Consider the following 12,313-nt stretch of genomic DNA (forward strand, 5'->3'; position numbering starts at 1 on the left):
AGACCGGACTTACTCCCTCGGAGAAAGGGGGCGATCCCGGCAATAAGGATCGCCCTGACGACGCCGGGCTTTCACAGCAATGAGGTTGGGCAGGGACACAATACGGCTCCGCCACGTCAACGGCCCACTCTAGCATGGACTGCAGGAAGAAATCCTGAGCCCCGGCGGAGTGGTGCGGAGTGCAGGAACCTGAGATGTCCGGCCATTATTCGGACATCTCAGCTCCTGACGCCTGCCTCGAAACCCCCGCCCTTTTTGGCTTGGCCGGGAGTTTCCCACGGGTGGATGGGGGACGGCTCGAATGGCCCCCCATCAAATGATCCGCCGGTCTACTCGCGTCGGCGCACACAGCGCAGCGCGGTGCCTCGGTACATTAAGCGGATCTGTGGCCCTCTTTGCCGCAGGGGTAGCACAAGCCGCTGCGGTCTTTTGGACTGGGGCACGCGGCCGCAACCTGCCCCATTCCCAAGCACTTGAAACAGTACTTGGGTTGTGCCTCCATGTAGGAGAGCCGCACCTGGTTCCACCCCACTGATATATTGCCCAGCTGCAGCAGCTTTTTGGCCGCCGCAGCCGGCACCTCCAGCAGGTCAGAGCCTGTGCCGCGAGGCCCAGGTCGCACGTTGCGCACTCTGACCTGGGCCTCGGTGCAGTCCCCCTCTTGCGCGACCGCGACTACTAGACGGTCCGCATTCGTCGCGTCGTAGAGGCCCGTGACTCTCAGGTCCGTGAACTTCACGGGCCTCGACACCTCCACCTCCCCTTCCAGTGCGGACTTCAACCTCGCGGCCAAGGCGTCTACCTTGTCCGCTCTGGTGGAGCCGGGAATCTCAATGATGCGGGCCCCCGTTGCCGTTGCCCGGATCTTTAGGGGCCCTATACCCAGCTCCTTCCTATCCACCTCTTTTTCGGCCCTCAGGAGGACCGATAAATATGACGCTCCCTTGGCCGTTGCCTCAGGCCGTAAGTTGAGCATTACGGCCTGCGAGCGCAGGAGCGTTATTTTCTTAGGGCCCTCCTTAGGGCCCGCCTTCTTTTGTTATGGCGCCGGTGTCTTGGGCACCGGCACCACATCCGTCTTCTTCTTGGGGGCCTTGCAGCGGACCACCTCCGTCCATTCCGCCGCATTGGCCGCGCTCTCCACTTTACCCAGTCCCTTTTTCCCGGTCCCTCCACCCGACGTGGATGGACCGAAGGCGGTGCACGCCACTTCCTTCCCTCACTTGGTCCCCTTGCCTTTCCCTTTCCCCCTTGAGGTTTGAACTCCTCCCGACCAGGTCCTTAATTAGGTTGAGCCTCTTTTCTGCCTCAACCATGATAGCCTCCGCCCCCATAGTCTCCAGCTCCGGAGGGACCTCACTCTTTCTCGCTCTTACCCCGTCCCTCTTCCTCCCGAGGCTCCTCTCCAAGCAGGAGTCAAGAGCGGCCTCTGACCCCTCTTCCTCTGGCTCCCGCAGGAATTTACTGGCTTTAGCCAGCGTACGAACGCGGCCTCGCTTTCCCACCGGATCCGATCTTCTGATTACACCGCCCCCAGTCTCGGTGTCGGAGCCAGACACCTCCGAAAAGAGTCGTTTGGCTCCTTACTCCAATTATGGACGTGATGACATCGAGTCATCCACACCACAACTATCCCCCTCCTCCGGCAAACCCCCCCAGCATCATACTCCCTATCACCCATCTCAAAACCATTCGAACAAACACAAATCAACCACGAAGCACCAAAAAACAACGAAAGTATCGAAAGAAACGGATATATGGGTATCTACATGAAACTTATTGTGTTATCGCATGTAATGGTTTTATAGTTATTTTTTGAACGACTGGAACCATGTTTATAATATATTTAACATGGATCATCACAGTAAATCTTAATTTTTTTCTATTATAACTTTAAATTAGGCAAAAACCTTTAAAATATAAAAAAAAACACCTAAATTCTACATGCCCATGTGACAATAATTAATAAAAATTTGATCGTGACCATTTAAGAAGTAAACAAATTCTTTTGTTGTATAAAATTAAGCGATGCAATTAAGTACTCTTTGAGATGGTTTAGATGTGAATGACAAAATAGGTTAAATTTGCATTCCTGTTGAAGTCGTTATTCCTCCAGTGAATTGATGAAGTAATCTGTCTAATTAGAGAATATCTATACCCTGTATTTTGTTGTTTGTTTTATGTAGTCGTTCCTAAAATAACACTTTATTCAATTATCTATACAATTTTAAGTTAAGTTCTGAACGTTCGATCATATTATTTCTCGGTCCATGTTAATGATCACGCTAAATAAGACATTAATTGTTGCAATATTACATCGCTTAAGTTGTCAAATCATTATACTTAAATAATTTTAAATGTCAAACTTACATAAACTGAAAAATTTAGATGATGTTCATGTCGGTTCAAATTTTGTTAATTTTCATTTGTGATCTCTTCAAATTAAACAAATTCCTTTAGTTTAAAGTCTCGAATGAAAATAGATGTGCCTTCAATTCAGAAAAGTGAATAAATATTATTTATATTATGCTAAATAAAATAGGTGTCGGCTCGAAACGTCCAGTCTATTAAAATTAAATTGATGTTTTTAAACAGAATTCGTAACCTATTAAATCAACTGAATCTGAATCGGGACTGCTTTTTTTAAATTGAAGTGCAAAAAGCAATTAGTGGATATTAATATCCATTATATATCCATTTATATACATGAATATTCATTGATATTATTATTATATAAATAATTTTTTTAATATATATTAACATATAAAAATATATTTTATTTTGAATATCAATATTCTAAAAGTTTTATAAGAAAAATGACGGTATGGCTTAGACATTAGACGTCGCAATGTATTGTTTGTACACCATTGTTTTATTTCTCTAATATTATATGTCGCCGCAATATTATTTTTCAATATGTGAGTAAGACATTATCCACGAATTCATATAGCGACGAGACTAAACAATTATTAATGAAACTTACACTGTGATAAAACAGTTGTAAATAATTATGAATAGTTTTACAAATTACGTTGATATTATTAAAATTTTTATTACTTGATTGTTATTGAATTTCTAAATTGTTCAATGACGCCAGAATTGAATAATGGAATAAATTCCGTTGTTGTGTTTAGAGAAAGTTACTACTAATCTTAGAAAGATAAGAATAAGTTAAGAATTACTGTTAATAATTATCTAACTTAATTATTGTAAATGGATGGCATTTTACATTAGGATAAATGGCGATTCAATAGTTCTTTATTACTGTTTAAAATAAGGATTTACATAGAATCGGATTTGTAATTGTTCAAAACTAAAATGTGGGTAGTCATAACTTGCTTATGCACCACATCTGCCTGAGGCGGGTGGGGAAAGCGTATTTAAGCGGCCGGAGCCGAGTGTCAGACACACTCGAGCTCCAGCGGTCGATTGGTGAGTTATTTTCATTACTTTGTGAAATAATTCTAATTCCACATTTTAAGTGATTTGTTTAGATTATTTAAAATTGCATTTTTATGTAACTAGATAATCATTCAGCAATAAATTAATTATAATTTTGTACTTCTTATTTAATTTGTTGATTTTAACAAAATGGAGAAGTCCAATACCAGTACTGATGGCCCTGAAGGAGTCATCAGTACTGGACTTTATAAAAATATTAACAGCGCTCAAAATCCGACATATATATATATTGATTAAAATACTTCCCAGAAAGAGCTTTAGATATATTTTTTTTTTTTTTTTACAGAAATGTGAAGATTAATGTTCTAAGGCTTCCGAAAAATTGTTATGGTCAATAAACTGTGTCATATTGTGTGATAAATATTCCCGTACTTATTCACCATTTTCTTGTTTATTACAATATTTGAATAATTATTTATAACTTTACAAACCACAAGTACGGAGCTGTTTGAAATGTTTCATTAAATTATACTGTTAATTAGAATGTTCTAAAACCAAAAGATTGTAGATAAATAAGACTACTTGGGTAACACTGAAAATGTTTAGAACTGGCCAGTTAGGAACATTGCTGATGAAAACTTTTTGGAATTTCAGTTTTAGAACTCTTTGGTAACCTAATGTAGTATATGGCATTCATTTGTCATTTGTTTTTGTGTTATTCTAACACAAAATCTGAAATTAACCGAGGAAACAATTGACACATGTTTACGTTATTGTTATATATAAGTTAACGAAAAAATATATATATATATATTAATATGTGCCTTATATTTATAAGTTTCTCGATTTTTTTAAACATGGGTTAAGATTGTATTTTAAGATTTAGAAAAAAAAAACATCAATGCCTGATATTAATTTCCTGTTTTATCCCTACTCTTCTATATTATCTAACTTTTATCATCTCATTAGCCTTATAAAACTAATAAAATTTGCTCCAATGTTATATTGATAGACTGAAATTCATATTTTTTATATTTTTAATTTAACTAAACAATGGCAAAGTTCCTTTACCTTATACATATATCAAATAAAAATAATAATTTTATATCAGTATAACGTATTTTTTATTAACCACTTCTAATAAGAAATAATAAATGTAATTTTAGTAACATATAAGATATTTCTATACTTAACATATTAAAGTTTAACTATATTACATGGTTTTATACGTCACAAGTTTTTTTTATTTAATGCAGACACAATATAATACCTCATAGATTATATATATTTTACTCTATAGTTTTTCACTGCTTAATAGAACTTGTTGTAATTCTGATACATACGACATATAACTTCTCTTATTTAGATAAAATTTCAAATAGAACAAAGCTGTATGCATACAACGAAAATCGATAAATATGCAAAATTTAACACAAGCCTTTGTTATGCAAATTCTCGAGTCTCTTTCTTACAATATATTTGGTATTCTGTATATATCGGAGTTTGGTAAGACTATTTTATGAACGTACTAACTACTTATGATAACTTAGAAAAGCGTTACCAAAAAAATATGACACTCATTATTTATCAATAAGTTTTTGCACCCAGAAATGTTAAACTTTCATTGGGAGTATTGGGTTTGAAATTTCCCTATAGTAATGTAGTAATTTATTACTATCTAACGACTAATTAATTCAAAGTATATAACTAATAAATATCATAATTTATATATCAAGCCAAAGGGATTTTTTTTTAGAAACCAATATTTTAAATTTTAGAAATTAAATATTTTTAATAAAATACCTTGTTTTAATCTCAGTTCTAAAAATATATTTGTTCACATTTGTTTGGAGTTTGATAAATTATAATTCACTCTTATTTATTAATTATTTTAATCCATACGTCCGGATATGCAATAAAAATTTTAAAAACATCTAATTTTATTTTCACCTTTATTTATCGTTGAAATAGTTTTCTAGAAAAAACCAATATTTAACCCATCTTAGAAAGCGATAGTGGTACCGAAGAAATTGTTATAACGTAGGTAATGAGCTTCATGGAAAACGCTACTACTGACAATACAAGTATACACCGGAAATAATTAAAAAATTAAAATATGTTTTAAGAAATAATGAATTTTTTGAGCGATGTAATAAGTATATAAAATCATGACAGTTAATTTTTTTTTTTTGGTATTCTTATAATGTGAAGTTAATGGTTTCGACCTGTAAGGACGAAATTAAGTTGCTTATTATTTTTGCATTAACTTTTTAGTCTCTTCTTCTAGATCTCTTAACATAATAATAATAAGGTATATAATGTTTAGAAAATTTTAACACTTATTAACAGCTTCCAACACCTGCCCTTTACAGGCTCTATATCACTTGGTAAAGTAATCTCATAATGGCACCGAGCTTTAGGAATGCCTGGAGAATTTAAATAAAGCACAGGACTGTTTTTTAGTGTTCTATGTGGATATTAATAAGAAGGATACCAAAACTACTTATATTTTTTTTTTATAAGTTACTAAGTTATATTTATCTTTTTAAGCAACCATATGTAATTTAAGAATCAGTGAAATATTATTATTTATGTTATAATTATTTTAACTATTTTTAGCACTATTCATCTCTATTATTTTTATGAAATCACAGCACAAACTCATCCATTCCGACTTTGAAAGGTCACTATTCAATGAGAAACATATAAAATGAATAGAGCCGTTTTCATACGCTTCACAGAATAAAAAGTGCATTGACCATGACGACCTAATTTTACATATCGTGATGTTTACAAGGTTTATTGATTGAAACGACACTTTAAACGCAATACAATGTTGTTAATTTTTAAAACTGTTTCTGCTAAACGCTTGCTGAGGCTGTCAGACTTTTGCTAAAAGTACCTTAAATAACTTATGAAACATGATAAGTTTTCTAGTGTCTAAAAAAGCTAATTATATTTTTATTTATATTTTAACGAGATTAAAAAGGACAAGGTTTTTACTTGTATATTATTTCCAACTAACTCGCATGGCTTCACGTTGTTTAAATAAATAGTAAGTAATTGCGATATTGTTAGTTGATTCCATACATATTTGTTATAGTCGGATCCTAAGATATGATGATCCTGAGATGATCTTAAGAGAAAATCTCTATTACACACTCTTTTATAGGCGATTATGTCCTGATAATTTAAAAAACAACCTCTTCCGCGATATAGTTTGTATTCTTGGGCAAGGATAAAGGTTCTTTTGATATTTTCTTATCTGTTAAAGTCTTTCTAAATTTCCATATATAACATCACGCAACGTTTACTTCGTAAAAGTAGAACTGTAAAGCGTTTAATATCATTTACACCCTAGTAAACATTTCTGGCCCTAATTAGGCCCTAAACAAGTTTCTTTAAGTTCTAACTAACTCTTTTGGTGTAAACTGAAGGGTTATTAGCTCATACAGCAAAGGAGAATTCCACTCTATAAAACTGTTTTCGTCAGAATCTGTCGATGGGGATCTTCTGGTGTATGCCTCACATTTGTGGATGAGAGCTGCAATTAGCAAACAAGCTGAAAATTGACAAAAGTGGCCCGTTTCCAAGTATTCTATACTATTCATTCTTAATTCCTGTATCTCATTTTTATCATCGGTTAATCAGAGGTAGTGTTAGCCTCCATTATGTTTTTTTAAACCTTCGTATCAGCGATGACTTCCGTGTTTATCTTAACAAAACAGAAAGGGAACAACTTGCCTGTTTCTCTATGTCTTTTAAATAACAATTTGTGTGTCTTCAAAGTACAATAGATAATTTAAAAAAAAACTTGTTTATGCGAATATTTTTAGATATGAATCAGTAGTAGTCACCTGTAGTAATTATAACCAACAAGGTCATCTACATCCTTAATTATTTCTTTTCAATAATAGTACTAATTGTTATTCAAATAAATGTATATGTACTCGTATGTATCATACTCGTATAACAAGTCTAATCATATAAATTAGAGACGTGGATGCAAAACTTAAGTATACACTATTATTTCATACACATTTATTCTACGTGTCATGATTGGATAAAAAAACATTTCGTCATTGTACATAATATGACTGTCAATGTATTTATCATTTATGACCCAAGGTCCTCGGAGTAAAGTTGTGTTAACAGTGAATTAGAATATTGTCACTGTAAGTATTTTGTATCATATTGTTTATAAGTATTTGTAGGTATACTAATAACTTGTATAAATAAAAAAAATGTAAGCAATGAAACCTTATATATCTTTTGCAACGCTTAATATTATATACACTATTAAAAAATGCTATATATATTATATACACTATTAAAAAATGCTACAATTTGGAGGTCAAGTAGCACTTTCAGTAAGTATTTTAAGTATTTTGATAAACAACCACTTTCCTACCGATATTATTGAGGGGTATATTTGGATCGATGCAAAAAAATATGTATGTACATATGTATATGTCTATGTACATGTATGATACTATTAATTTATATCATACATTGCAAAAATACGTAGGCTGTCATTTATTTCGATACTCTGGTTGTTCCCACGGGAACGGGTCATGACAGTTTTATCTTGTATAAATTGACTTTAAATAGAGAGGACAGCTAGTTGCTTACAAAACTTCTATTAGTAAGTACATATTAAACTTTTCTCTTTTAAGGAATTCTAAGGATCAGGTGATCGAATTCGTGGGATAACGGTATATAGTATACCGTATATTTTTAGATATATAAAGGTTGTTTATCGAGTGTTTATGCTTATTTTTTCTACATATTTAGATCTAAAAAGTTATATTTTCTGCATTACTAATAAAAAAAATATCACCTACAATATATATTCTAAATTTAATGTAGAAGATGAAAGTTAACAAAAGATGAAAACAAATCATCTATCAAAAACCTTCGAAATTAGAAAGCACTAGAGATTCCAAAAAAAAGCTGATTATTTAACTTAAGCTCGCCATCATAGATTTTTAATTGTAATAAATGGAAAATTTTAATGATATGAATATAAATTTTGAGTGGATAAAGTTTCACTTTGTTAATTTTGCATTGATATTTAATTTTAAAAGTTATGCCTCATCGTACCAATTTCAGATGCCGGTAAAACTATATAAAATGAAATTGAGTCCTCCAGCCTGCGCTGCTATGATGATTTGCGAAATTCATAATGTCCCTGTTGAGATGATTGATGTTGATCTTATAAAACGTGAGAACTACACACCGGAATTTTTAAAGGTGACGTCACAAAGTATATGCTATTATAATGTAATATCTACTTTATTATTTTATTCTTTGAACTTTAATTACTTATACACCCATTAGTTGATGTTCATAAAATGTTCATTTGATAGTTATTATAAATACTATTCACAGACATTAATCATTCATTGAAGAAGTAAGATAAACCGAGGTCAAAGCAAATAACAATGTTATCAGCGTCATCATCGTTCAACCACGATATTTTTTGCGATAATGTAATGACTGTTTTATTATTTACTGTTATAATTAAATTTTAAGATAGAGTAATAGTTTCATTATAAGGATCAAACGTAAATATTACTTTTATAGTTTCTAGATTCATATATATTTTATCTACACAAACTTGGCCAAAATGAAGTTCTATCATAATTATAGGGTTTCTTCGTCTCAAGCTATTAGTAACCTCGTAGTGGAGATAAAAAAGGACTATTTTTTATCATCATTATAATATAACTTTTGCTTTGAGTATTACAGCAAGAGGATAAAACTCGTCTAAATACTCATTCAGCATTGTGAGTGCATTAACTGGAATGATAGATATGTATATAATAATACATCAAAATCTTTAAACCACGACATATGTATTTAATACATTTTTTGATTACTTTGCTTACAAACAATCCCATGCACAGAATTCTAAGATTTTAGTGTTGAGTTTTTGCGAATTAAAACGCATTCTTTGAGTGTATGTTCTTACATTTGGCAACCGCTACAGAGTTTAGATTGGACTTAAGATGCAAAAATAAATAATCTTTTAAATTCCTACTGTTACCAAATCTTACTAGTGACATCATTCAAATTTTGGAAATGTTGACGTCCATTTTGATATGATAATTTTAACAGTATTTGAAAGATTTCTAGACATTTTCTAGATTAGCTTTCTTGAAATTTCCTAGATACTTAGCGACGTTTTTAACATAAAAAAGCTTCTAATACTATATGTCTGTAATGATTTTTGCGCTTTCTGTCTAAGGACTGCTTGCAGTCTGACGGTCATATGCGGCTCTCCATCCCGACGTTGACGCGGTAAAGAATATTTCTGTGGAGAACATAGGTTTTACATATGTATGTCTAATTTCCCATACGGTCAGTTTTATTTTTTTCTTCGCCAGAATTATGGGGCCTGCAAATTGGGATCGAGACTCTCTGACGATGCTTTTATCCATGATATTTCCTATTAGCTCGCGAACTGTCAGTTTAATATCTTAATATAATTTATATGGACGTAGAATATTGGAACACAGATTATAAATTTGATTTCCATTTTGTCTTTGGTAGCCGGTACCCCAAACAAGGAAATCCGATAAAGGCGTCAACACAAACTATATTGATTCCCTTTATTTAATTCATTACTTTGCAACGGGGTTTTTATTAACGACTAATTGCCTGGACAAACTTCGTTATGTCAAAAGTAAAAAGTAAACATTAAATAAATGCAACGTTGTTGAATGATCATCTTATTAAGATTCCAACAATAAATTAAAATAAATTATAAATTTTATATAGGAGAACTTTAACTTTCCCTGAACAGTTTATTTAGTTAACAGGTGATTATTGAAGACATGCTCTCATGACACTATAAACATAACAGCTGTAAAAACTCCAAAACAGTTTAAGCTTACCGTAATGAATAATATGTACATATATTTAAAATCATTTCCAAGAACTGACATTCAAAGTTTTAACAAGTCTTACACTTTTTTCAGAAAAATCCGATGCATACCGTTCCTGTGTTAGAGGATGGAAACCTTATCTTACATGATAGGTAGGTTAAAAATAACTAAATTGTTATAACAAATATTTATGAAGAATGCTTATAAATATCATGGACATAATATTTACAATGTAAAAGTTATAACATTATGATATTTTTCCTTGCAGTAACGCTATTCTTACATACATTAATGAAATGTATGGCAAAGATGACTCTTTGTATCCAAAAGATTTAAAGCAGAGAGCATTAGTAGATCAGAAATTGTTTTTTAACACCCTTTTATTCACAAGATTGCGTAACGTTACGGTAAGTATTGTTAAACATGAGAGAAAGAGAGAAAAAAATTTTGTGACAACTGATTAAAAAGTTTCTTAAATATTGAAGTAATTATCGAAGGAAATTTGTACTCGTATATATGGTTGAACTTAAAAGTGAACATAATTTGGTTGATTTTGTTTAAGTACGCAGCAATAATCGAAGGAGTACGAAAGCCATCTGAAAAAATGCTGAAAGAAATTGAAGAAGCATATGGTTTTCTTGAGGCATTTCTCAACAACTCAAAATTTGTCGCCGGTGATAGGATGACTCTTGCAGATATAGCCATTGTTGCCACTGTATCAGGCCTGCGGCATATAATTGCCATTGATCCAAAACAGTAAGCAAATTAAAGAGCAGTTTTAACTCTATATTAATATGACAGTTGACTAACAAATTAAATCTATTTTGTATATGTTTTAGGTTTCCCAAATTAAATAATTGGTTTATGGACATGGAGAAACAACCATTCTTTCAGAAATGCACGGTTCCTGGTTCAAAGATTTTGAAAGACCTCTTAAAAGAAAAGCTTGATTTGATGTAATATCTTATAAAATATCAATAATTGTTCACATGACGATGTTTTACCTTTTCAATTAAAGAAAAAATCTTATTTGAGGATATTTACATTAAATCCGCAACTTTCATGTCTGACTGCATGTTATAAAAACTAGAAATAAAAGTTTGCTCCAGTGCCAAATTTTAAAATTTATATACGTTTCTCATGGTTAAAATCATCAAATTGTGAGTCAAGTTAAAACAGAGCTCCACTTCACACAGACGTCTCACGACAGTTTTTAGGAACAATAACCTCAGACAGTCAGCATCATCATATACTTTCTTTGTCAAGTAGCAAGTTTTTTTCCCATAGTAGGCGAAACAAATGAAAACTATGATGACTTATAATTCGTGTGAGTTCATAAGATGGATAACAATTAGCAAACTTAATCGTTACGTAACAGCATTGGGTTGAATCCCATTTGTTCGGGAGTAAGTAGATTTTGTGGGTGACGGCTTAAGTATAGAAATCATTTTGGATTAAAGGAACTTCCCCAAAAATAGTTTCTGTAGTTGAGGTATTATTGAAATGTCTTTTAATATCTTCGACTCGTTTAGTTCAGTAGATGATACCTCTGTTAATGCTTTCAAACTGCAATTATAAAATCACTAGGCCACGAAGACTTTAAATGTAGATATTACTCATTTGCCTTTTCATTTCTTATGGATGTTTCTTTATGAGTGTGCTGAAATCTATACAGAACTTTCGAACTAGAGTGTTAAAATATTCTTATCAAGTTAATAAGGCTGACCAAAACTTGACGGTGTGCCTTATAAGGCATAGGAACACTCCAAATATCCACAGGCAATGGCTCTGTCAACAGACTTTGAAGCTATAATCGGAACATAAAATCCATTGACATGACTACCATAATATTCTATATCATTTAAAAAACTCAGACAATACTTAATTTCAGAATATTGAAATGGTCATATTCTAATGTAAATATAATTATTTAATAATTAATGAGAGTAATACTTACACATTCAATTGAAATGTATAATTTTAACAAGGGAATCTATTAATTATTAATAATTGTTTTTGAT

At 32.8% G+C, this 12,313-nt stretch overlaps 1 protein-coding gene across 4 annotated transcripts; it reads left to right on the plus strand.

The window, feature by feature from the left end:
* Positions 1–7,420: 7,420 nt before the first annotated feature.
* On the plus strand, positions 7,421–11,321 carry LOC116765881 (glutathione S-transferase 1-like). 4 transcript variants are annotated; one of them, XM_061521947.1, is made up of 7 exons: positions 7,466–7,577; positions 8,079–8,117; positions 8,515–8,655; positions 10,386–10,444; positions 10,561–10,699; positions 10,855–11,048; positions 11,132–11,321. In XM_061521947.1, the coding sequence occupies exons 3-7, from the start codon at positions 8,515–8,517 to the stop codon at positions 11,250–11,252; spliced, it is 654 nt and encodes a 217-aa protein (XP_061377931.1). In that variant the 5' UTR covers positions 7,466–7,577; positions 8,079–8,117; the 3' UTR covers positions 11,253–11,321. The 4 variants fall into 4 exon arrangements, with proteins under 4 accessions (XP_032511406.2, XP_061377931.1, XP_061377930.1 ...); XM_032655515.2 differs by lacking the exon at positions 8,079–8,117 and having other exon boundaries at positions 7,421–7,577; XM_061521946.1 differs by lacking the exons at positions 7,466–7,577; positions 8,079–8,117 and adding an exon at positions 7,725–7,772.
* Positions 11,322–12,313: the final 992 nt, after the last annotated feature.

The sequence above is a fragment of the Danaus plexippus genome, chromosome 11, assembly GCF_018135715.1.
Source record: "Danaus plexippus chromosome 11, MEX_DaPlex, whole genome shotgun sequence".
Lineage (NCBI taxonomy): Eukaryota > Metazoa > Arthropoda > Insecta > Lepidoptera > Nymphalidae > Danaus > Danaus plexippus.